Consider the following 27318-nt stretch of genomic DNA (forward strand, 5'->3'; position numbering starts at 1 on the left):
CACCTGTTTTGGGGCGCAGACCTGCCACCTCTTTACCCGCAACAGCCAGCGTGATTGGCAGGTCATCATTTTCTTTGGGGGTGGTAACACCAGCTGGTGTTGAGCGCTGTCCGACATCGATAGCACCACCTTTGGATCAAGGCAACCTAACATGTCCGCCTGCATCTTCCTCACAGACCGGCAGTTTACCGGGGACACCCTTATCAACCCCGTCTAAGCACAATAGCCAGCCCTCGGTCCCTCAGATGTGGACAAGTAAAAGACCATTTCCTCCTAGCCATGAGAAAGCTAAGAGGTTGAATTTCACCATCTGCAAGCTCTTGGCTACAGAAATGCTGCCTTTCCGCCTGGTGGACACAGAGGATTTTCGAGACCTTATGTCCGTCGCAGTGCCCCAGTACCAGATGCCCAATCAGCACTACTTCTCAAAGAAAGGTGTGCCTGCGCTCCACCAGCATGTCGCACACAACATCACCGCTTCTTTGAGAAACTCTGTGTGTGACAGGGTGCATTTCACCACAGACACTTGGACGAGTAGGCATGGACAGGGGCGTTACATGTCGCTGACTGGGCACTGGGTAACTATGGTGACAGCAGGACAAGGGGCTGCTGTCCAAGTCTTGCCGTCCCCACGAGTTGTGCGTCAATCCTCTTTATGTCAAAATTCCTCCACTGCTTCTGCCTCCTCAACCTCCTCTCGGTCTTCCACCTGCACCCAAAGCCTGTCTGGTCATGCCACAAGCTTTCTAACTGCGCAGAAGGGATCCTGCACACCTCCTTACTATGCTGGCAGTAGGGCACAACGTCATCAGGCGGTTTATACATTGAAATGTCTGGGAAATGTGAGTCACACAGCTGAGGAGTTGTGGTCAGCTCTGGAGAACCAATTTCATGAATGGTTGTCTCCACTGGACCTGAAACCAGGGAAGGCCGTGTGCGACAATGCTGCAAACCTGGGTGCGGCCCTTCGCCAGGGCAATGTCACACACGTGCCTTGTATGGCTCACGTGTTGAACCTGGTTGTCCAGCAATTTTTAGCCCACTATCCCAGACTAGATGGCCTTCTGCAGAGGGCACGGTCGCTGTGTGCTCACTTCCGCCGTTCGCATCCCGCAGCTCAGCGACTTACATCTCTACAGAAGTCGTTGGGCCTGCCATTTCACCGGCTAAAATGCGATGTGCCTACCTGGTGGAATTCAACTCTGCACATGTTGCAGCGACTGTGGCAGCGCCGACAAGCCCTGGTGCAATACGTTCTGACGTATAGCCTGGGCCAACGAGATCCAGAGGTGGGGCAAATCACGCTGAAGGAGTGGTCTCAGATCAGGGACCTATGCACCCTTCTGCACAGTTTTGAAATGGCGACGAAGATGTTTAGTGCTGACGATGCCATTATCAGCATGACTATTCCGGTGATTTACATGCTGGAGCACATGTTAAACAGAATTCGGAGTCAGGTGGTGGCACAAGAGGAGGTGGACGATGTAGATGAGGAGGAGTTGTATGCGGAAGGGCTAACATCTGCAAGGTCCAGACGGTCGGCAGCACCAAGGCGGCAGGCATGTGAGGGTGGGGGAGATGGTTTTAACAGGGCGCATGGTAGCAGCCAAACTAGTGAGGAAGGTGCAGGAGCCCAGGAAGAAGTGGAGGACGAACTGATGGAAGACTCATCAGATGAGGGAGACCTTGATCACATTTCTGTTGTGCGAGGTTGGGGGGAGAGGACAGAGGAAGGAAGCATGATTGTTACCTCGCCACCAACACAACAGGGACTTGGTGCTCCTGGATGCGCAACACACATGAGTGCCTTCTTGCTGCACTACCTGCAACATGACCCTCGAATTGTGAGAATTAGAAATAATCCTGACTACTGGGTTGCCACACTGTTAGATCCCCGGTACAAAAGTAAACTTGCAGAAATTATTCCTGCCATAGAAAGGGATGCACGCATGCAGGAGTATCAGCAGAGACTGTTGCAGAATCTTACATGTGCTTTTCCACAAAATACCAGTGGTGCACGTAGTGAATCTCACAGTTCCAACTTGCCAACCGTGGGACCGTCAAGTGTTCAGCACTCAAACCGTAACAGAACCACAGTATCTGCTGGTAACATCAATTTTGCGGAATCATTTCACCACTTTTTTAGCCCATCCTTTGCAAGGCCACAGGAGACAAGAAGTCTGACACATAGTCAACGCCTAGAGACGATGGTACAGGAGTATCTCCAAGTAAACATTGAAGCCATGACTGTGTCACTGGACCCTTGCTCTTTTTGGGCTTCCAATCTGGATAAATGGCCGGAGCTAGCCACTTACGCCTTGGAGATCTTGTCATGCCCCGCAGCCAGCGTTCTGTCTGAACGTGTGTTCAGCGCTGCTGGTGGTGTGCTGACAGATAAGCGCACGCGGCTCTCCACTGATAATGTAGACAGACTCACGTTCATAAAGATGAACAAATCATGGATCCGAAACGACTTTTCTACCCCTGTGTCATCCTGGGGAGAGTAAAAGCTTGATGATTAGTTAAAATCACCCTACCAACCGTTTTAAGCTTTCAAATTACTAATCATGTTTATCTGTATCTTGGCTGGAAAATAATTTGGGCTTTGTAGCAGTGTGCAGCACTGATTCTATTAGGCCATCTATAATAAGCTCCACCAGATTTAAAATTACTAATCATGTTTATCTGTATCTTGACTGGAAAATAATTTGGGCTTTGTAGCAGTGTGCAGCACTGATCCTATTAGGCCATCTATACTAAAGCTTCACCAGATTTAAAATTAATAATAATTTTTAGCTGCATCTAGCCCGGAAAATAATTTTGGGGCTCCGAGATGCTCAAGACACATAAGTGCCTTCTTGCTGCACTACCTGCAGCATGACCCTCATATTGTCAGAATTCGAAGTAATCATGACTACTGGGTTGCCACACTCTTAGATCCCCCAAACTTTTCGATCAACCTTTTCATTTTAATAAAGACCAAAAAAATGGTCATTTTTGAAATTATAAGCATTAGCAGGTTGTTAGAAACTGAAATCAAACAGTTTTCAACTCAAAACTTTATTCTAGGTGATGTTACATTTTCACATAGGACCTCTTGTTCGAAAGGAGCTTCTGAACTCTCTCGTCCATTGAATTTGTCAGGTTTTGGATGGTTTCTGCTTCAATTGTTTTGCATGAGGACAGAATACCCTCCCAGAGCTGTTGCTTAGATGTGAACTGCCTCCCGCCATCATAGACACTCCTTTTAATGATGCTCCAAAGGTTCTGAATGGGGTAGAGGTCAGGGGAGCATGGGGGTCACACCCTAAGTTTGTCCCTTTTTATGCCCATATCAGCCAGAGATGCAGATGTTTTATGTGCAGCATGAGATGGTGCATTATCATGCAAAAAAATGATCTTGCTGTGAAATACACGGTTCTTCTTCTTGAACCATGGCAGGAAGTGCTGTTTGAGAAAATCCACATACATTATGGAGTTCATCTTTAGCGCCTTCAGGGATCCTAAAGGGGCCGACAATCTCTCTCCCCATGATTCCAGCCCAAAACATTACTCCACCTCCTCCTTGTTGGCGCTGTAGCCGTGTTTGCGTGGGGTGTCCATCAACCAGCCATCCTCCACTCCATCCATCTGGACCATCGAGCGCTGCATGGCACTCATCCGTGAACAAAACAGTTTTGAAATCAGTCTTCATGTAATGTTTGGCCCACTGGAGCCATTTCTGCTTGTGTGAAGTGGATAGAGGAGGTCGACAGGATGGCGTATGCACAGCTGCAAACCTCTGAAGGACCCTGCATCTTGTTGTTCGGGGGACGTTGGAGGCACCAGCAGCTTCAAAAACTTGTCTGCTGCTATGACAAGGCTTTTTTGCCGCTGCTCTTTCAACCTGACGTAATTGCCTGTAGGAAAGAGTCCTCAATTTGCCCTTATCAGCACGCACACGTGTGTACTGTGAATCAGCTACATACTTCTTGATTGCCAAGACACTTCATCCTGATCATCACACAATGTTGATTGTAGTCATGCCTTGACCTAAACACTCCACAATTTGTTGCTTCTCAGCAGCCGACACATCCTTTTTCTTTCCCATTTTGGCAGAAAATGTAGGCTGCTTAATAATGTGAGACAGCCTTCTTAAGTAGTCTTGCCTTTCATTGGACACACCTGCCAAACTAATTAGCACAGGTGTCTGCAATTGCTTACAGTGATATAAAGAGCCCTGACACACATCACCATCAATGAGTTTAACTGACAAACAAACAAATTCTTCCCTTATCACTCCTAAACACTTTTTGCATAATAATTTGGAACACAGTGTACATGTGCTTTTCCACAAAACACCAGTGGTTCATGTAGTGAATCTTACAGTTCTAACTTGCCAACCGTGGTCTATATGGAGTTGTTCAATAAAGGGCCCAAAATTAAGATAACATAGATGGGAGAGGTCTCTATGAATAGGAATTCCTAAGTATTTGATACCCTGTGAGGGCCAGGCAAAGGGAAAGTTGGACTGGATGGAATCCTATATGGATTTGGGGAGGAAGACATCGAGGGCCTCAGACTTCGCTGCATTGATTTTAAAATTTGACCATGTAACAAAGTGATCTATTTCAGCCATAACAGCATGGATGGATATATGTGATTGAGTGATATATACTAGGACATCATCAGCAAATAGAGAGCACTTGTACTCGGTGCCTCCCACCTCAATCCACCTAATATTGAGGTTATGGCGAATTGATGAGAGCAGGTGCTCCGTCACTAGGATGTATAAGAGAGGGGACAGAGGACATCCCTGCCTTGTCCCATTGGTGATTGTGAAAGGTGATGAAAATGTTCTGACGCGCCCCCTGGGCCTTGGGACACCCGGAGCCGGACCCTTTTTGGTGGATGCTGGTGGTTGTAGTCTCCGTGGCGGCGACCCGGTTCCGTGGCTCAGGGCGGTCAAACCAGTGGCGGAACTATTTATGTGGTTTTGATGTTTAAATGTCCGACTACGCCACCCGTGGATTGCGGTCAGAGTGAACCGCTGCTCCAGGGCAGACCGCTGAGGCTGGTGTTGTGGGTGCAGCAGAGCGTAGCATAACTCCCCACGGGAGGAGTATAGCCTCAGGGCAGTGTATGCGGAGGATGGGGGTGATGGTGCAGGGCAGCAGCAGTAACGACACGGAGTCAGTGATGCAGTCCAGGGCCTTTACTCACAGTTCTTATTATCCAGACCACGTCTGCAGGTAACGGCTGCCCACGTCATACTGTGCTCACCAGGTGAGGGGCTCAGACAACTCCCAGATAACTTTGGAGCGCTTCACAGGACCCCCTTTGTGTGTCCTTTGTCTGGCCTTTCTTACCAACCCTTCTGTCCGGCTGCCTCGGGCCTCCTCTTGGTAAACTTGGCGCCAGTTTCCCTGACCCTATGTGGTGCCTTCCTAGCGGGTGTAGCGAGGGGCTGCACCACATAAAATGTCACAGCCTCCGGTTCCTAGCTGAGGGTCGTTTCCTGCCTCCACTAGTTTCGGGGACCGGTCTCCCCCTTTGGCCTGACCCCTCCACGCAGGTGGATTCGGGCGTGTGGTGGCGACTCGCCCTTCTGCACCCCTGGGATCCCTTCGTTCCTCGTTCCTGGAGCCTTCTCCGCTCCTCTTCCTTCCTTCTCCCTCTTCCAGGCCTGGGCCTCTGTTACTAGGCCCACCTCCGGAGCAGAGCTCATGCAGAGCCCCTGCTCCCTGCCACTTCTGCTCAGACTTCTCTGCACTGAACTAAGATGGTGCCCACCTTTTATACTCCCTTCTCAATGCACCCAGGAACTGCTTCCTCCCTGCTCCTGCACTACAGGGTTCCCCTTCCTCAGTGTTCCCTCCCCCCACTCCAGCCAGGGACAGGGACTGTCGTGCCCATCTCAGGGGCATATTGGTCACCCTGCCCCACGGCAATGTGGTGTAATGCATGCAGGTGTCGGGTCCTGATCCACACTACATCCTTACCTGAGAGTGAGATATCACACCTCTGGGTGAGGTGCAATACCTCTGTAGCAACCGAGCCCTCAGGGTGCTACAGTTCCATTTATCTTCAGCCTAGGTGACGTATTGCAATACAGGGCCGTGATTTTGGCTATAAAAGGGTCCCCTAGACCCCTACCCCAAGCTTTTTAAGAGAATCATATATGGCGTGCCAGGAGACTCTATGGAATGCTTTCTCAGCATCCAACGGGAGTATCTAATTACAAATTTTTAACTGCATCTAGCCCAGGAAATACTTTGTGCCTAGTAGCAGTGTTTGCTAGTCAGCGGATTATCCCGGCTGTTAAGCAAGCTACACCACCTGTAGTTTGGACACTTAATTTTTTCAAAGGAAATGCTTCGGGACCACGGGATACTCAGTGAAGAGCATCAGGAGGCACCCCAAGGCATAGGGTCTGGGACTGGCAGTAGGATGCCTTGCGGTGGACAGCCGAGCTCGATCCTTATAAAAGCTTTTTAACTGCAGCAGCTTTAGTGGACGCTACTGGAGCTGGAATTACGCGGCTGCTGGCATGAGACTTGCCCTCCAATAGATCCTTGTAAATGGATTTAAAGTGTATTCATTCAAATTAGAGAGACAATTTAAATTAAAAAGCTTAGAGCTGCCTCCACCACAGGGGGGCTCGCTCGACCCACCAGCGGACAGGCACCAGTATTGGGAGAGGGGGGCTGGCCGTCAGGGTTCACCGCGGCTCTGGCACAAACCCGGCGACGCGGAGGTGGCACGGGCAGGAGCGGACTGAACGTGTCGGCTTCTCACTTTTTGGATTTTAGAAGGGCATGACATGCCTATATCTGTGTCTCCCCCTCCTTTTACTCCTCCACCTCTTTTCTTTTCGCATGACTATATGTACTTGTCACTTTTCCATGTGTTAGTTGTGTCTTCTGAGCAGTTTGTCAGCTTTTGGACACCTTTGAAGGTGTTTTCTATGTGTTTCTATGTGTTTTTGTTTGCCTGCCATTGGTTTTAACGGTGTTCGAAGGTGTTCGACGAACAGTTCGGCGAACACACGGGTGTTCGATGAACCGAACCGAACTCGAGCACTACGGGGGTGGCTCAACACTAATGTTGACCCTGTGTTTGCATTATTTCACTGCTGTTGAAAGCTTGGGAGGATCAGAAGCATTCAGATTCTGAATAAAAAGAACCAAGATTTATGATACATGTGAGTTCTTCATTGAATAAACACTTTATTATCAACTTAAAAAGGGTGGTCCCTCTAATAATAAAATATAGTCCAAAGGGAATAACCCGTTTAAGAAGTTAAAACATAATTAAATTTTGATGTTAGGCTATGTGCCCATGATGCAGAAATGCTCCGGATTTTTTCCTGAGCATTTCTGCAGAAAAAATGCATGCGGATTGTTTTTCCTGCCAGGAACAAGCGGAAGTGAAGCGTTCTTCACTTGCATTTCCGCATGCGGGTTGACAAGCGCTTTCCAAGCGATTTTAGCATCACTTGGAAAGTGCTTGACAACTTGGTCACACTATATAAATCCATGCAACCGGCATGGATTTATATAGTGTGACCGTAAAGAATGGTAAAAAATAAAAAATAAATATTATACTTACCTTCTGATGACCCCCGGTGTCTTTGTCTTGGCTTGCCGGCAGCTCGCGGTAGGTTTAAGGACCTGCCCACGTCAGCGGTCGCGTGACCCATCACATGATTAAATGACGTCACCGCAGGTCCTTGAGTCTACCGCGAGCTGCCGGCAGCAGAGACAAGGAAACCGGGGGCCATCAGAAGGTAAATATAATATTTATTTTTTATTTTATTCTTTTTTTCACAGGTTCTATGGTACCCGGGTCCGGAGGGGAGTCTCCTCTTCTCCAAACCCGGGTACCATCCGCACATTGAAACGCATGGATTCCGCATGTACAGATGCAGTGATGCGGAATCCATGCGGTCCAATTCAAGTCAATGGCGGCGAAAACGCAGCGCTTCCGCAAAATAATTGGTAGTGCTGCGTTTTTTTCCGCAATGATAACCCGCAGCAGAAATTTCCGCAGCAGAAATTTCCGCAGCATGTACGCAGCACATGCGGATTATCATTGGGGAACATGGCAGACCTTCTACCAAGCGTTTTTTAAGCGTTTCTGTGGCGGAATTGTCGCTGCAGAAACGCTTAAAAAACGCATAGTGGGCGCACAGCCTAAATCTATATAAAGCCATGTTTGCTGGAACCCTAGGTTGGCTCCCTACATGCTCTTCCTAAATTCTGTGGGTGCCATATTATCTGTAACATGCAAAATATTTCTTATATAGCATACTTAATGCATTAATGTATCTGACTTCACTTATTAAATAATTGAATAATAGTTTTAATATCTTCTTTATTGTCATTCTGCAGCATAACTTTATTACATAAGATAAAGAAACAGAATTACAATCAATATTTTAGTGTACAAGTCATTAACTGTAAAATAAACCAAAAGACCAAGTGCTTTAAGTGCAATACTGAACAACATGATGGCAAACATCACAAAAAGCGTAATGGCGTTTGGCTACAAAGAAGTGTGTTCAACATGATAAAGTGGAAACTTGAAAAGTCTTGAAGTACAAATTAATTTAATAATATGGTACGTCATTGAAGTGAGTACTCATTTTAAGGACATCCGTTGACTCCATGTGTTGCTCTCAATATGTGATATCTCATCTCCTTGACATCAATGTGTTAGCATACGGTTGTGGCAATCTATAGAAAATATAGAAAACAAAGATTCTTCTTCTCACATATTCTCTTATACTCTTCTCTTCTGTCCTTTGATCCACCCTTCATCACTCTCCAGTTCCAAATGTCCCTCTTTTTTGTTCCAAAATATGTGAATTTTTATATCCATTATCAGCCCCATCTAGATCTGACTCCTTGTATTATTGTGCTCTGTGGTGAATAGACTGAGCATTGGACCCTTACAGTGGAATGTAAAAGTTTAGGCACCCCTGGTCAAAATTACTGTTATGTGAACAGTTAAGCAAGTTGAAGATGAAATTATCTCTAAAGACCTAAAGTTAAAAATGACACGTTTCCTTTGTATTTTAGGCAAAAAAATATATTGCCATCTTATACAGTTTAAAAATTACAAAAAGGAAAATTGGCCGATGCAAACGTTTGGCCACCTTGACCATGGTTGCAGACCTTAATTAGCCTGTAAGGGTTATGGCTGGTTCACGATCATAGTTAGGAAAGACTAGGTGATGCAAATTTCTTAGCTTTCTGAAAACCCAGCCTACTCTAAACTTATGCCAAAAAACAGCAGTCATGGGTTCTTCTAAGCAGCTGCCTAGCACCCTGAAAATGAAAATAGTGGAGACCCACAAAGAATGAGAAGGCTATAAGAAGATAGCAAAGCGTTTTCAAGTTGTCCTTTCCTCAGTTCGAAATGTAATTTAGAAATGGCAGTTAACAGGAACAGTGGAGATCAAGATAAGGTCTGGAAGACCAAGCAAAATTTCAGTGAGAGTTGCTCGTAGGATTGCTAGAGAGGCAAATCAGAACCCCCATTTGACTGCAAAAGACCTTCAGAAAGATTTCCCAGACTATGGAGTTGTGGTACATTGTTCTACTGTTCAGAGATACCGGCACAAATATGGCTTTCAAGGAAGAGTCATTAGAAGAAAACCTGTCCTGCGTCTCACCATAAAATTCAGTGTCACAAGTATGCAAAAGAACATCTAAACAAGCTTGATGCATTTTGGAACCAAGTCCTGTGGACCAATGAGGTTAAAATAGAACTCTTTAGCCACAATGATCAAAGGTATGAGTGGAGAAAAAATGGCACAGAATTTTAGGAAAAGAACATCTCGCCAACCATCAAGCATGGGGGTGAATCAATCATGCTTTGGGTTTGTGTTGCAGCCAATGGCACGATGAACATTTCACAAGAAGAGGGAAGAATGGATTGATGCAAACATAACATCATCTGTAAAAAAGCTGAAGTAGAAAGAGGATAGCTTGTACAAATGGATAATGATCTTTAACACGTCAAAATCCACAATAGACTACCTTGAAAGGCGCAAGCTGAAGGTTTTATAATGATCCTCAGAGTTCCTGATCTGAACATCATTGAAAATCTGTGGCTAGACATCAAAATAACAGTGCATGCAAGACGACCCATGCATCTCACATAACTGTAAGAATATTCCAAGGAAGAATGGATGAAAATCCCTCAAACAAGAATTGAAAGACTCTTGGCTGGCTACAATAAGCATTTCCAAGCTGTGATACTTTCAAAAAGGGGTCCTACTAGGTACTAACCATGCAGGGTGCCCAAACTTTTGCATCGGCCCATTTTAGAAATCATTTTATCTTCAACTTGCTTAACTTTTCACAATAGCTGCAATTTTACCAGGAGTGCCCACACTTTTACATTCCACTGTATATACAGTAGTATTTTAGGAAAAGACTCCAATTCATGAATGACGACAGTTTTTTTTTTTTTAGAAAACTGTAAAGTAACGCAATGGGGTAATATTTTAACTGTACAAACTACAGAATTCTATTGTTTAATCGGAACTTGACAGGTGATATAAGTTAAGAATGTATCAAACACTGGCTGTGTGATTTCTGCAATGTATTTTTGGCTTCAGAGAAAAATATACAGTACTTTAAGAGTCATGGGGCACCATGCCGAACGGCTGACTGTGTGGAAAGGCGAGTTCCCAGTAGCTTCTCCCTGTCCGCTGCCAGTGACTGACTGGTGTCATGCAAGGTGAGGGATAGACTAAGTGCACATCAAAGAGAAGAGGGGGAGGAAGCCCAAGCACTAGAGAAAGGGGGAGTGGAGACCCCTAGTCAGATCTGACAACACCCTGACTCCCCTAACGTCCCTAAATAGGTTTCGCACCTATCACTGATCAGGAAACCTAATTCCTGACTGCCCCTAGTGATAGACACTAGATAGGGAGGGTATGGAGTGAGCCCTAGTCAGCCCCCACTGCAACTAGAGACAAATAGGTAAACAGACAAGGGAATACAGTTAGTTTGAGAAGACACCAGAGAGATCACGCCAAATATCCTCCAAGGGAACTCCAAGAAGACAATAGCCGACTACTAGTACTTCAAGGCTGGACAGAGGAAAATAGAGCTATCACCGGCGACTCTCTGGAGAGACTGAAGGAATTTAAACATCCAGCAAGGGTGTGTCAATTAGCAGTAGAAGGTGAAGGTAACTGATAGGTCCCAGAAAGAGCAGGATATCACTGCACTGCAGTGATGGAAAGTTCAAGAAGGTGCCTGCAGAGCCAAGCACAATGACCTTCTACAGCTGGATACAGAATGACTGTCTGTCACACCTGACACACCCCTGACAACTGGTCTCTATACACACATGCAGGGAGACATGTTAGGTACTGGCAGCAGGCAAGGAGAAACTGCCAGGAACCTGCCTTTCCCGCTAGTCTCCACTGCAGCTCGGTCCCTGAAGCTTTTAAGGTATATTTCTATATTTTCTTCTGAAATGCGCAGCGTTTCATAGTCAAACACACCAGCCTAAGATCACACAGTCAGTTCTTGATACACGCTGCCAGTAGACTTATCAGCTGTCAGGTTCACATTAAAAATGATTAGATGCATTGTACTTCTGTATTCTGTACTGACAATAGTGGATAGATAAGTGTAGGAGTATGTAGTTTTCCACAGACTATCTGTCTAAACTTATTATATACTTATGCATCTAAGGAATACCTAGTGCAGTGATACATCCAAAATTCATTAGACACCTATCCGCACGTTGATTTACACCAAACCAAAAGAATCAAAATATTGTAATACTTTATCATAACATAAGTGCTTAAAAAAACAAAAGTAAAAATACAGTGAAATACTAGTGTGGCACCCCAGGGGTCTTGTTTCCACAGTAATGTAATGTTATGTCTGAGAGCAGGTGGGAGGTCCTTTGGTCAGGGATCCTGTGCATGCCACACCTCCTGCCCAGTCTTGGGAGGGGAAGAACTTCCCCTATATAAACCCGGGGCTGAAGCAGGGTTAGTCAGTCAAGGAGAGTAGAGACAAGAAACAGTCATAGGAAGAAACAGCAGAAGCTCAGTGGGAGCAATACTACTACGAGTCAGGGGATGGCAGCTGCAGAGCTCGCCCTGACTGAGAAGCTTTCTTACCGGACCCGGCGTCCGAGGCTGTGGGGACTAACTCTTACCCAGCAGCAGAAGCCGACCGGCAGGGGATTTCAGGTCCTCAGGCCCAGAAACCCGAAGGCACGGTCACACGCGTGGGACCAGCACCGCCATCGTGGAGCGGAAGCCATTAGAAGGCCCCGAGTCACCGGCCATACGGGTGAGCACCACACGGTACACTCAGGGACGTGGGCTACTTATATCCGCTTCTAGCAAGGTAGCCAGAAGAGTACAGTCAGTTTGGGAGGCCTACAACTCCGCCTGGCCAGGGGAGATCCCATCTGCTCAAGGACTGACCAGGCCCCGTTCGCTAGCAAGTACTCCGGGAGGGTCTATCGTTGTTACCAGTAAAGACCCCGAATTACACCGCACCGTCTCTGAGTGGTTCCTGCTACCCCCATTTTCCACGTCGGCTGCCCTGAGGCCATACCCCTCCCGTTGGGGGTTATACTATCACGCTGCACAATTCTACACCGGCTTCAGCGGTCTGCCCTGCAGCGGCAGCTCCATAGCTGCAAATCAACGGGTGGCGTAGTCGACAATCAAATAACATCTATCAAGACTGCCACACACTGAGTTTGACTCCCTGGGCACGGACCGGGTCCCCGCCACTCGGAGACTACAACCCTCATCTGATCCGGTTCCGGGTAAGCCCCCGTGCGCGACACAGCAGGCCCAGGGGCGCGTCAACTTTGGCGTAGTCGGCAGGATTTCGTGCCCGCAACCACCGGGTACTGCGTGCCTGAAAAAGAGACTTTTCCAACTTACCTGTGGTGAAGATTCCCGCCATCCGGCGCCATCTTCAGCCTTCTTCCCGCCATCGGTGAAGTTTCCCGCCATCCGGCGCCATCTTCTGCCTTCTTCCCGCCATCCGTGGAGTTTTCCCGCCATCGGACGCCATCTTGAGGACGCCACGCGGTAAGAAGAGGGGCGTGGACTCCGAAAGCGCGCGAGAACTGAAGCCCCGCCTCACGTCCGGACGTTGCGTAAGGTCCTGGAAGGAGCCCAGCAGACGCCGACGTCACAGGAGCGCGACGGAAGGTCCTCAACCATCCACTGCGGAGCCGCGGCCTACGGAAGAGGATCATCGCAAGGTAGGCCACGGTCCAATAGGGGGGAGGAAGATGTTGGATACGGAGGAGAGCTTCACTGCCTCAACCCCCGCCAGCGCTACCGCTGCTGCAGTTATGCCCTTCACCATGCCCTATATCCCGGGAGCAGCTTGGCTACCCCAGTACTCAGGGGAGTCACATACCCTGCATGACTTTAGAGAAAAGCTGGATAGCCTCTTCCAGGTGTACCCCCTCACAGAAGAGCAAAAAGTGAGCATCCTGGTGGCCCAACTAACCGGGGCAGCCAAAAGGGAAGTAAAATCCTGGCCACCTGGGAGGAAGACTGTCGCAGGGATACTAACCCGGCTGAAGGACACCTTTGATACCCGCACCTCAGCCGAGATTAAGCTTAGATTCTACGGGTGCAAGCAGCGAGCGCATGAGAGTATAAGGGACTATGCACTAAACCTACAAGAGGCCCTGAGGGCCATTAAGCAGACCGACCCTGATGGAGTGGGAAACGAGGACAGGCTGTTGACCGAACAGTTTATAGAGGGACTATATTGTAATACCCACCGAACCCAGTTGCGGGCAATGGCCTTACAGGATCCCCATCTGGGCTTTGCACAGTTCAAGGACAGAGCCATCCGGGTGCTCCGAGAACCGGCACCGGGTGGCGTTGTGACCCACAGGCGCCCTGCTATCACTTACCACCAGGAGGCGGCGCCTTTGTCGGCAGGGCCTGTGGGAGCTGATGCGCAGGCTTTGGACAATGACCCGGCTCCAGACCTACACCATCAGGTCCAAGAGCTAGCTAAGAGCGTTGCTGCGCTAACCCGAACTGTGCAGTCTTTACAGGCTTCCACCCCAGGGAAGATCCAGCTGGCATCCGGACCGGAGGACATCCCGTGGCGTCGACCAAGGAGGACCCCACCGGCCATAGGAAGACCCAGTGACCGATACAGCGAGGACGGACGAACCATCTGCCGCCGCTGCAATCAACCCGGACATATGGCAAGGTACTGTTCTTTAAACGGGCACAACCTGGGGTAGAGGGCCAACCCCGAGGAAAAAGATCACCAGGCCCATCGAACTGGCGCGACAGATATGTGGGAGGACGTCCAGTCTTGCCTGTGGTACTGGATGGCATTCCCATGAGTGCCCTACTGGACACCGGGTCACAGGTCACCACCATCCCGTACGTGCTCTTTAAGCAGTACTGGAATGACTCGGATATTACCCGCTACCCTGACGACGACTTGAGTATCATCGCCAGCAATGGCCAGCCCGTGCCACAGATCGGATTTAAAGAGGTGACCATCAAAATCGGTAGAGTCGAACTGGCAGCACAGGGACTGATCATTGTAGATATTGACAAACATGAGAGTCACCCAAAAATAACTCTAGGAACTAATGTAATTGAAAATTGTCTTGCAGAGGTGATTTTCCTTTTACAGCAGGTTGCCAAGAACGCTAGCTCCGGCGAGCAGCGGGTGCTCCAGAAAGAGATCCGGGCACTGATGCGACGGCAACAGGTGGAACTCTCCGGCGGTGAGATTGGTAGCGTAAGAATGTGTGACCCTTTTCCTATTGCCATGCCCCCAAAAAGTAAAATGATGATTTGGTGCCGGGCAGCTATTGGTCTGAGAGGTAGAGATTACCAGGCAATGGTAGAACCAGTTTACTCGGACAGTAGACCCACCATTTTGACAGCACGGGGGGTGGTTGATGTACGCCATGGGAGGGTGCCCGTTCGCATAATAAATATCGGGGAGAGGGAAGTGTACCTGCCCCGGTATGCCACGCTAGCCAAATTATATACCATTAACCAAAATTCTATACAATCTGTGGAACCCTTGCCTCCATCTCACCCGGAGGAAGGTAACGGCTCTAAGAAAAACATGGAGGACTGGTGTCAGCAACTACATCTGGGTACTGACTCCACTCCCGCACACCAGAAACAAGGAGTCTATCGGGTGGTTCAAGAGTACGAGAGAGTGTTCAGTAAACACCAGTTAGACTTCGGGCGAGTCAAGGGGGTAGAACACCACATCCCCACGGGAGACCATCCTCCTATAAAAGAGAGGTATCGACCCGTACCCCCTGCCCACTACCAACACGCCAAGGGGATGCTTAGAGACATGAAGGAGGCTGGGGTGATCAGGGATAGCTGTAGCCCCTGGGCAGCTCCACTAGTCTTAGTCTGAAAGAAAGACAACACCATGAGGATGTGTGTAGATTACCGGAAAATCAACCGTATCACACACAAGGATGCGTACCCCTTACCAAGGATAGAGGAGTCATTGGCTGCTTTAAGATCTGCTAACTTCTTCTCTACCTTGGATCTCACTAGCGGGTACTGGCAGGTTCCTGTAGCAGAGGCGGACCGGGAGAAGACCGCATTCACCACCCCGATGGGACTTAGCGAGTTCACCTGCATGCCGTTCGGACTCTGCAACGCACCAGGAACCTTCCAACGACTAATGGAGTGTTGTCTGGGCCACAGAAACTTCGAGACGGTCCTGTTGTACCTGGACGATGTCATCGTATATTCCAAGACGTATGAGGACCACCTGAAAGACCTGGCGGAAGTGTTCGAAGCTCTGGCGAGTTACGGCCTAAAGGTGAAACCCTCCAAGTGTCACCTCCTGAAACCAAAGGTGCAGTACCTGGGACACGTGGTGAGCGCTGACGGAGTGGCTCCCGACCCTGATAAGATCACCGCAATTAAGGAATGGCCAAGCCCCTCCAGCGTAAAAGAAGTGCGGCAGTTCCTCGGGTTGGTAGGCTACTACCGAAGGTTTATTCCCGGTTTCACCAAAAAGGCAGCACCTATGCAGGACCTCCTGATAGGCCAGTCCCGGAAGGCCAAGAACCAGAAGCCGCCCTTCAAATGGGAGGAGCTGGAAGAAGAGTCCTTCCGCCAGCTGAAGATGGCCCTCACGGGGGACGAAATCCTGGCGTACCCGGATTATAGCCAGCCCTTTATCCTCTACACCGACGCCAGTAACATCGGGCTAGGAGCCGTACTGTCCCAGATCCAGCAGGGGAAGGAACGAGTAATCGCCTACGCCAGCCGAAAACTGCGACCCACCGAAAGGAACCCCGAGAATTACAGCTCATTTAAGCTAGAGTTCCTGGCCGTAGTATGGGCAGTCACCGAGCGCTTTAAGCATTACCTCGCTTCTTCCCGGTTCACCGTGTACACGGATAACAACCCGTTGACACACCTGGACACGGCAAGACTCGGTGCCCTGGAGCAGAGGTGGATGGCCCGTCTGTCCAACTACGAGTTCACAATCAAATACCGGGCCGGACGCTCCAATACCAACGCGGATGCCCTGTCCAGGATGCCCAACCTGCCGGACGAAGGAGAAGATCCGGAGGGACTGGAAGAAGTTGAACTCCCTGCGTTCCACCGTCATGGGACTATCCAGTATTCCCACCGGGTAAGGAGTAAGCAGGCTGTTACGTTGAACCCCTTACCTCACTACAACTGGGCGGAAACGCAAGACAGCGACCCTGCCGTCCGACTGGTGAAGGAGATGCTGACTCGCCCGGAGGCTTGCCTTGAACCAGACGCTCCGGAGGAAGCCAAACAACTATGGGCAGAGAAGAGTCGACTGTTCCTTTACAAGGGGAAGTTGTGCCGCAGAATGGTTAACTCCCGGACGCATGAACTACTCTGGCAAGTAGTGGTGCCACGAAGAGACGCAGCCATGGTGATGGAGGCATACCACGACGGAGCTGGACACTTCGGGTGGAAGAAGCTGGAGTTCCTGTTGCGCGAGCGATTCCACTGGGTAGGCATGAGGGGAACCATTGAAAAGTGGTGCAGAGACTGTGGCCCGTGCAACCTGAGAAGGAAGGACCGTGCCAGCCAGAAGACTCCCCTGCAGTCCATCGTCACCCGGCAACCGTTGGAACTGGTAGCCTTGGATCATGTAAAACTGACCCCAAGCAGAAGTGGCTACGTCTACGCGTTAACCATCGTGGATCATTACTCCCGGTTTCTGGTTGTCGTCCCCGTCAAGGACTTAACGGCTCAAACAGCAGCTAGAGCCTTCCAGCAGCACTTTTGCCATCCACACGGGTACCCGGACCAAGTGCTGACGGACCAGGGACCTGCCTTTGAAGCGGAGGTCTTCCAGGAATTCTGCAATCTGTATGGCTGCCGGAAGATAAGGACGACACCCTACCATCCGCAAACTAATGGACTTTGTGAGAAAATGAACCAGGTGGTAATGGATCTTCTAAAAACGTTGCCCCTGGAAGAACGCAGTCTGTGGCCTGAGAAGTTGCCCGATCTGGTGGACCTATACAACCACATCCCGGTAGGTTCCACCAACTGTACCCCGGCTTACCTAATGAGGGCAAGACCTGGTAAGTTACCTGTTGACCTGGAAATGGGAGTCCTGACACCCGAGGACACTTCACCAGAAACAGACTGGGACACAGAGAGGCAGCAGCAGTACCGGAGAGTACAGGAGAGCGTGGAGCGAAGTCTCTGTCAGGCTAGGGAAAGACAAGAGAAAACTTACAACTAGTATGCTCCCGCTGTTCCCCTGGTACCCGGAGAGCAGGTCTTGAAGAGGAAGAGACGGCTCCACAAGTTGAACGACCAGTGGGAGAAGGACCCGTACACCGTACTGCCCTCAAGCCACGAGAACCCGAAGGTTTGTACCATCAGTAAAGACGGAGGGGAAACCACAGCCATTGTATCCCGGAACCACCTGAAGAAGTGTCCCGAACAACTGAGGAACCCTGAAGAGGAACAAGAAGACCATCGACCCGTAGAGGAAAGGGAAGATATGGTTAGTACTGTGCTCGGGGACTTCCCTCGGTCTTGGACTCAAGTCAATGGTGCAGTTGTGGTACCCGTACTCACCTTCCTCCAACCAGCATCCCAAGCACCTACGGAGCAACAGGTAGAGCTGGAAGAACAGCCGTCCAGGAGGCAGAAGACCCCACACCCGCAGACCAGGAGGGTCAACCCTCTGCTTGCAGTGAGCCTGCCATATCCCTAGTGAGCCAGGGAACTCGTAGACAGCTGCCCAGTTTACCCTTGACAGCTCTTACACCCTGTAGTTCGGGGCCAGACAGTCAGCTCCGTAGGTCCACTAGAGCCACTAGAGGCCAGTTACCCGCACGCTGGAGGATTTGAAGTGTATAAATTGTTTTATTTATGTTTACCTGTGTATTGTTGCTTGTGTATAATTTTGTGTTTCCAGTTATTTTTAGGAATCCTTGGTGGATTTACCGGGAATCCTTGTACATAGTTGGAGCGTAACCCAGGATGGACTAGAGACTGTTAAGGACTCGGGGTAGGACAGACCCCTACCTGGTTACGTCTCCCTGTTTTGGTGAAATGGACACCTTGCTTCCCCTCAAAGACTGCACCCGGTTGCGGACACGCCGTGACCATTGTTATGTGTCTCTTTATCATAATGTTTTGGTTGTACTCTGTTATGTTTACAAAAATGTGTTTAGTCCCGGAGTACTAAATTTTACTAGGGGGGAATGTGGCACCCCAGGGGTCTGGTTTCCACAGTAATGTAATGTTATGTCTGAGAGCAGGTGGGAGGTCCTTTGGTCAGGGATCCTGTGCATGCCACACCTCCTGCCCAGTCTTGGGAGGGGAAGAACTTCCCCTATATAAACCCGGGGCTGAAGCAGGGTTAGTCAGTCAAGGAGAGTAGAGACAAGAAACAGTCATAGGAAGAAACAGCAGAAGCTCAGTGGGAGCAATACTACTACGAGTCAGGGGCTGGCAGCTGCAGAGCTCGCCCTGACTGAGAAGCTTTCTTACCGGACCCGGCGTCCGAGGCTGTGGGGACTAACTCTTACCCAGCAGCAGAAGCCGACCGGCAGGGGATTTCAGGTCCTCAGGCCCAGAAACCCGAAGGCACGGTCACACGCGTGGGACCAGCACCGCCATCGTGGAGCGGAAGCCATTAGAAGGCCCCGAGTCACCGGCCATACGGGTGAGCAGCACACGGTACACTCAGGGACGTGGGCTACTTATATCCGCTTCTAGCAAGGTAGCCAGAAGAGTACAGTCAGTTTGGGAGGCCTACAACTCCGCCTGGCCAGGGGAGATCCCATCTGCTCAAGGACTGACCAGGCCCCGTTCGCTAGCAAGTACTCCGGGAGGGTCTATCGTTGTTACCAGTAAAGACCCTGAATTACACCGCACCGTCTCTGAGTGGTTCCTGCTACCCCCATTTTCCACGTCGGCTGCCCTGAGGCCATACCCCTCCCGTTGGGGGTTATACTATCACGCTGCACAATTCTACACCGGCTTCAGCGGTCTGCCCTGCAGCGGCAGCTCCATAGCTGCAAATCAACGGGTGGCGTAGTCGACACTCAAATAACATCTATCAAGACTGCCACACACTGAGTTTGACTCCCTGGGCACGGACCGGGTCCCCGCCACTCGGAGACTACAACCCTCATCTGATCCGGTTCCGGGTAAGCCCCCGTGCGCGACACAGCAGGCCCAGGGGCGCGTCACTAGCATAGAGGAAAGCAGCCACACACAGGATCGGGGACAATATCTCTATCTGCAAAATACATCACTAATCAGCACTATTACATTGTCAAAGTATACAATTAACAAAAGAAATAAAAAATTGATTAAATTGAAGAATCTAATAAATGTATGTTCAATACATATCAACAATTACAATGTATTATCGTAGTGCCATATAGTGCTCAGTGCAAAAAATATAAGGGTGGAATAACCAAACTCCTACCACATATAATGAATAGTTGCACAAAAGCCCAAAATACAAATAAAAGGTCAATAGTACATAGAAAAGCACATAAATCAACTGATACAGAAAGTAGAGCGTGCATTAGTACTGATTAGGTGTCATTTGTACTGTGGTAGATCGCTCACTCAGCTGCACAAAGAGGTAGACACAGGTACGCTGTCTCTTTAAATCTCTTGTTGGTTTATTAGAATGTGGCATAAGTCGACATTGAGTCCATGAAAATAAACACAACCCTTTGGGCAAAACGGGAAAACAAACAAAAACAACATCCTCACGCACAACACAGTCCTTGTGTTAGCAGGTGTCCGCCTGCTGAGAGTTAGAAACTCCACATGGTTTAGGTCAGCACAGAACACACATCTGCTGTCTGGAGTATGCCTCTCCAGATACACTGAACAACTAATGCTTCAGCAGTCCTTGTATTTAAACCCCAGACCACACCCTGAGGTGGAGATATGGAGAACAACCTCCCGCCCACTCTTGGTTGTTCTCATAAAAACACGCCCTTTACACATGGTGACTTAACCCCTCCTTGCACATAACATGCTGGAGGAAACTTAACAGCTTTAATTCACTGAAGCTAATAGCCTCAGGGAAACGTATCTCACCTCCAGCACTTTACCAGTGACTTTGTCACAGTACTTATAAAGATATTGTCCTTGATCCAGTACGTGGTGGCTTTCTTCTGTGCTAATACTTCCCTGTATTTTTTTATTTTTTAAAAAGCACTCATATTATAATAAAGTATTGAAATATTTTAATCTTTTGTTATTTGGTACATCAATTTATAGATAGGTATGTTATTGAATACTTTTTGTAAAGTATATCCCTACACATTTCAATAGGTGTTAAACCTATTTCTATAGAAGACATTATTTTAAACTATAAAGATTTTCCTTGCAAACTTAAAGGAAATCTGTCAGTAGGATCAACCTTTCTAAATTGTCTATCTGGGCATGCAGCTCAAAGGAAGTTCAATAAAATGTTACCTTGATATCTGAGATCTGATGTCTTATTCCAGGGAATTCCACTTCTTAATACAGTTGGGGAAATAAATATTTGATCCCTTGCTATTTTTGAAAGTTTGCCCACTGACAACGACATGAAGAGTCTATAATTTTAAAGGTAGGTTAATTTTAACATTGAGAGATAAAATATCCAAAAAAAAAATCAAGAAAATCACATTGTATAAATTAGATAAATTTATTTATATTTTGCAGTGAGAAATATGTATTTGATCCCTTTCAAACCATTATGAGTTCTGGCTCCTACAGACCAGTTAAACGCTCCTAATCAACTCGTTACCTGCATTAAAGACATCTGTCTTACATAGTCACCTGTATAAAAGACTCCTGTCCGCAGACTTAATTAATCAGTCAGACTCTAACCTCTACATCATGGGCAAGACCAAAGAGCTTTCTAAGGATGTCAGGGACAAGATAATAGACCTGCACAAAGCTGGAATGGGCTTAAAAACCATAAGTAAGATGCTGGGTGAGAAGGAGACAACTGTTGGTGCAATAGTAAGAAAATGGAAGAAATACAAAATGACTGTCAATCGACATCGATCTGGGGCACCATGCAAAATCTCCCTTTGTGGGGTATCCTTGATCATGAGGAAGGTGAGAGATCAGACTAAAACTACACGGGGGGAACTTGTTAATGATCTCAAGGCAGCTGGAACCACAGTCACCAAGAAAACCATTGGTAACACCTTACGCCTAAAAGGTTTAAAATCCTGCAGTGCTTGCAAGGTCCCCCTGCTCAGGAAGGCACATGTGCAGGCCTGTCTAAAGTTTGCCGATGAACACCTGGATGATTTTGTGAGTTATTGGGAGAAGGTGCTGTGGTCAGACGAGACAAAAATTGAGCATTAACTCAGCTTGCCATGTTTGGAGAAAGAAGAAGGATGAGTACAACCCTAAGAACATCGGCCCAACCGTGAAGCATGGTGGGGGAAACATTATACTTTGGGGGTGCTTTTCTGCAAAAGGGACATGACGACAACACCGTACTGATGGGAAGATGGATGGGGTTATGTATGCCAACAACCTCCTTCCATCAGTAAGAGCATTGAAGATGGGTCGTGGCTGGGTCTTCCAGCAAGACAATGACCCAAAACATACAGCCAAGGCAACAAAGGAGTGGCTCAAAAAGAAGCACACTTAGGTCATGGAGCAGCCTAGCCAGTCTCCAGACCGTAATCCCTTAGAAAACTTATGGAGGGAGTTGAAGCTCTGACTTGCCAAGCGACAGCCTCAAAATCTTAATGATTTAGAGATGATCTGCAAAGAGGAATGGACCAAAATTCCTCCTGACATGTGCGCAACCCTCATCATCAACTACAAAAAAAATTCTGACTGTTTAACTTGCCAACAAGGGTTTTGCCACCAAGTATTAAGTGTTGTTTGCCAGAGGGATCAAATACTTATTTCTCACTGCAAAATGCAAAAAAATGTATCTAATTTATACAATGTGATTTTCTTGAATTTTTTTGGATATTCTATCCCTCAATGTTAAAATTAGCCTACCCTTAAAATTATAGACTGTTCATGTCTTTGTCAGTGGGCAAACTTATAAAAACAGCAAGGGATCAAATACTTATTTCCTTCACTGTATGTAAATGAGCTGTTAAGATCTCTGGGCTGGACACAAGACTCCCTGAAACTTTGCCTCCAGAGCTTACTTTAAATGAAAGAAGGTGTTACCAGTGTGAAACATGTAATGAATGACAGTCTGCTCTCCTGAACTACATGTCTCTCACTGGTAACACCCCCTTCATTTAAAATAATATGTGAAGGCAGACTCTCCTGCAGATCTGTGTCCAGCCCACAGATTTTAACAACTCATTTACATATTAAGAAACATGTGGATTTCTCAGGAATAAAACATTGGATCTCAGATGTCAATTTTATTCAACTTTCTATGACCTGCATGGCCATATAGATGACTTAGGAAGGTTGATCCTACTGACAGATTTACTTTATATTCTCATCAAGGATCAACAGGAGCTGATACTATTGATATACATCTCCCACCACAAGATCGAGCAACCTGCAATGGATTCCTGGTGAAGTGTATGCAAGTGTGGAGCCTTTAGGAATGTTACATAGTTACATAGCTACATAGGTTGAATAAAGACCTAGGTCCATCAAGTTAAACCTTCCTCCCCCTATTGTACATTTTGTCACTAATTTAACTATAATAACCGAGGATGCGTGTTTCTGTCTGAAGCCTTTATAGACTGCGCATGCGCAACACGCAGTCTGGCTCCAGACAGAAGCAGGAATCCAGGCGTTACAGGTAAGAGGAGTGTGTATGTTGCCGGAGATCGCAGTATGTGTAGACACTGAACGCATACTGCAATCTCCGGCGCCATACTTACATACTTACCTGACCGGGAGGAGTGTTGCCGCAGCGCCTCTTTTTGCCGGAGGCCAGGGCAGGAGTGAGGCGTTGGATCAGTGCATGCGCATAGCGCTATCCAGCGCCATTTTACTGAAGACACATTTGCAGTGTGTCTTCAGCAAAATGGCGCCAGACAGCGTGGTGCTTTGGGGCCGCACTCCTCCCCCGGCCACCGGCAGAATGGGATGCAGCAGCCCTGGAGCACAGGGAAGAAAGGTGAGTATAAGTGTTTATTTTTTTGTATGTATGTACAGCGTAAAAGGAATGAGGGGGCCACACATACCAGGATTGGGGGGTGAGGGGGCCACACATACCAGGATTGGGAGGTGAGGGGGCCACACATACCAGGATTGGGGGGTGAGGGGACCATGCCTACCAGGATTGGGGGGTGAGGGGACCATGCATACTAGGATTGGGGGGTGAGGGGTACCACACATACCAGGATTGGGGGGTGAGGGGTACCACACATACCAGGATTGGGGGGTGAGGGGTGCCATGCATACCAGAATAGGGATGAGGGGTACCAGACATACCAGGATAGGAATGCGGGGCACCATGCATACCAGGATGACGGGTACCATGCATACCAGGATAAGGATGAGAGGTGCCATGCATACCGGGATTGGGGATGAGGGGTGCCATGCATACTGGGATTGGGGATGAGGGGACCATGCATACCAGGATAAGGATGAGGGATGCCATGCATACCAGGATAAAGATGAGGGGTGACATGCATACCGGGATTGGGGGTGAGGGATGCATATGGGGATTGGGGGTGAGGGGTGCCATGCATACCGGGATTGGGGGTGAGGGGTGCCATGCATATTGGGATTGAGGTGAGGGGTGCCATGTATACCGGGATTGGGGGTGAGGGCTGCCATGCATACCGGGATTGGGGGTGAGGGGTGCAACGCATACCGGGATAGGGATGAGGAGTACCACGCATACCAGGATTGGGGATGAGGGGTGCCACGCATACCAGGATTTGGGATGAGGGGTGCCCTGCTTTCCAGAATTTGGGATGAGGGGTGCCATGCATACCAGGATTGGGGGTGAGGGGTGCCATGCATACCAGAAGAGGATGGTGGAGACAGGATGGGGGGAGCGCAAATACCAGGAGGGGGGCAGCACATACCAGCATGGGAGACCATATACCAATAAAAATGTTCGCCACCTGGGCGTAGAATGGGTTCAAAAGCTAGTTTAACTGTAACCCATAATGCGCACAAGCTGCTTATTTGCCATCGATTTTGTTATGGAAATTTCTCCACCTGTACAATTCATCTGAAACAATTCCATTCAGATTAATATAAACTCTTTTTCAGTTGCAGCAATTTCTGCAGCATGTGAATCCACCCTTAGAAACCTGACTGCAGCCCCATTATCCAATATACAATCTCAGTTACAAGCTGTAGACAAATTTAAATACTTGGGAATAACTGTCAGTCCCAAACCTAAAGAATATGTAAGATTAAATGTAGACCCTTTGTTAGATAAATTTACAACCAAGGGAATGCATGGTCCCCTTATCAGTTATATATAGAGGAAGTCTTATCAAGATGAGCCTTATTGTTATATGTACTATATAATGTTCCTTTGTAGGGGTCCTCACCCCATATTTCGTAAAGTACAAACCATGTTCAGGGAATTAATATGGCGTAAACAGCATGCTCGAATAAAACTACAAACTCTCCAACGTAATTAGGATGAGGGTGGGCTGGCCATTCCTGATCCATGGTTTTATTTTATTGAATGCCAACTACAACACCTCCATGGATGGGGAAGTAGAAATGACATGGGCAAGTCGGGTGCTCTTATTTTTCAGAATATGAAATGGGCTTCACCTCTGTGTTTTCTGGAGTCTGAGATTTCTCCTTAGGGGAATCCTCTTACTCCCACATTGGCGTCAGTGTATAAAGTATATGGACAAGGGAAAGAAATTTATGGGTATTAAGTAGTGTTGAGCGAGCATGCTCGACACTGCTCGGTACTCGCCCGAGCATCTCACTACTCGGGATGTTCGGCGAGCACCGAGCATTTCCGGGTTACTCGGGCGGGAGCTCGGGTCGCCGCCCTGCACGTTTGGTGCTCTTTACAGAGCCAATGAACATGCAGGGATTGCCAGCCAGTCACTGGAATGCCGCAGCCATGTTGTTTGTGGGCATTAAAGTGATTGGCTGGCCGCACAGAGTCACCTCGAGTATTTAAAACCGGGCGCCGCCATCTTGGACACAGTCGCTCCGGATCAGACAGTGTAGGGAGAGTGCTGCTGAGTTAGGGAGAGATATATAGTGCGAAATAGGTAGTGTAGGGTCTCTAAAGCCTGCCAAATCAAACAAACAGTCCTTCTCAGGACTAATATCCATCCCAGATATAAGGCAGGCAGGCAGACTATATAGGAGCCGCAGTGGTTATACCAGCAGACGCTGCATTACAGTCCTGTGTGCTCCTGTTGGTCAAATTGCTAGACTTATCCCCTGGTCTCAGGGGCCAGGAAAAATCCTTTTTTTTTTCATCTAAATCCTGTATTTTTTTTTTCCTCAGTCAGACTGTACAAATACGCGTCTTATTAACCTTTCAGTATTTCCCCCCCCCCAAAAAAAAAATTGAGTGTGTCTGTGACTGTTCAGACACCAATATATCTGTTTAAAAGAGTCTGGTGTAGGCCAGAGAAATAGAACTGTGGTTTTGCAGTTCCACAGGTTAAATCTCTGTATTATCCTGCTTTTGGCATTTTTTGACGTAAAAAAAAAACTGTAATAGTGTCTCCCTGACTGGTCAGACACCAATATATCTATTTAAAAGAGTCTGGTGTAGGCCAGAGAAATAGAACTGTTGTTTTGCAGTTCCATGCGTCAAATGTCTGTATTATCCTGCTTTTGGCATTTTTTGATGTAAAAAAAACAGTAATAGTGTCGCCCTGACTGTTCAGACACCAATATATCTTTTTAAAAGAGTCTGGTGTAGGCCAGAGAAACAGAACTGTGGTTTTGCAGTTCCACGGGTCAAATGTCTGTATTATCCTGCTTTTGACATTTTTTGACGTGAAAAAAAACAGTAATAGTGTCTCCCTGACTGGTCAGACACCAATATATCTGTTTAAAAGAGTCTGGTGTAGGCCAGAGAAAAAGAACTGTGGTTTTGCAGTTCCACGGGTCAAATGTCTGTATTATCCTGCTTTTGGCATTTTTTGCCATAAAAGAAAAACTGTAAGGCTGAGTTCACACGATGCGTTTCCGCTGCGTTTTTGCAGCTGCGTAAACGCCGCGGAAACGCATTAAAAATGCATGGTAGAAGGTCAGCAATGTTCCCCAATAGAAATCCGCATGTGCTGTGCCCATGATGCGTATTTTTCCGCAGCGTAAACGCTGCGCTCAAAAATCTGCAGCATGTCCATTAATTTTGCGGAAACGCTGCGTTTTCGCCGCCATTGACTTGCATTAGAACGCGCCAATTCCGCAAGACTGCATCTGTACTTGCGTAATTGGCGCGTTCTAATGTGCGATGGTACCCGGATGTAGATGAGAGGAGAGTCTCCTCCACACCCAGGTACCATTAAAAAAGCTGTAAAAAAAGAATAAAATAAAAAGTAAATGTATACTTACCTTCTGGCGGCCCGCGTACCGCTCCTGCTTGGTTCCCGGCACTTTGCAGTGAGTTGAAGGACCTGCGCTGACGTCAGAGTCATGTGACGGGTCACGAGACGCTGACGTCGGCAGGTCTTTCGATTCAAAGTGGCCGGCAGCCGGGAGAATGGAGTGAGCAGGAAAGCGCAGGCCATCGGAGGGTAAAGTATGCATTTATTTTTTATTTTTACCACTCTCTCGGGTCACACTATATAAATCCATGCCGGTTGCATGGATTTATATAGTGTGACCAAGTTGTCAGGCACTTTACAGGTGATGCTAAAATCGCCAGGAAAGCGCTTGTC

The 27318-nt window shown here is 48.0% G+C and overlaps 1 protein-coding gene across 4 annotated transcripts in view; it reads right to left on the minus strand.

Moving 5' to 3' along the window:
• LOC141271151 (uncharacterized) overlaps positions 1 to 27318 on the minus strand; it is a 200711-nt gene that overhangs the window by 24824 nt on the left and 148569 nt on the right. For 2 of the 4 annotated variants that reach the window (XM_073681256.1, XM_073681253.1), the window contains 2 exons: positions 20969 to 21090; positions 8333 to 8717 (listed from right to left, as the gene is read on the minus strand). The exons of 1 other annotated variant lie outside the window; for it this stretch is intronic. In XM_073681256.1, the coding sequence (XP_073537357.1) occupies positions 8689 to 8717; positions 20969 to 21090 (151 nt within the window). In that variant the 3' untranslated portion in view covers positions 8333 to 8688. Of the gene's footprint in view, positions 1 to 8332; positions 8718 to 20968; positions 21091 to 27318 lie in introns of those variants that run through there. One more of the 4 variants, XM_073681254.1, reaches the window with a different exon arrangement.

The sequence above is a fragment of the Phyllobates terribilis genome, unplaced genomic scaffold, assembly GCF_046119375.1.
Source record: "Phyllobates terribilis strain yellow unplaced genomic scaffold, ASM4611937v1 Scaffold_5__5_contigs__length_657084704, whole genome shotgun sequence".
NCBI classification, from domain to species: Eukaryota; Metazoa; Chordata; class Amphibia; order Anura; family Dendrobatidae; genus Phyllobates; species Phyllobates terribilis.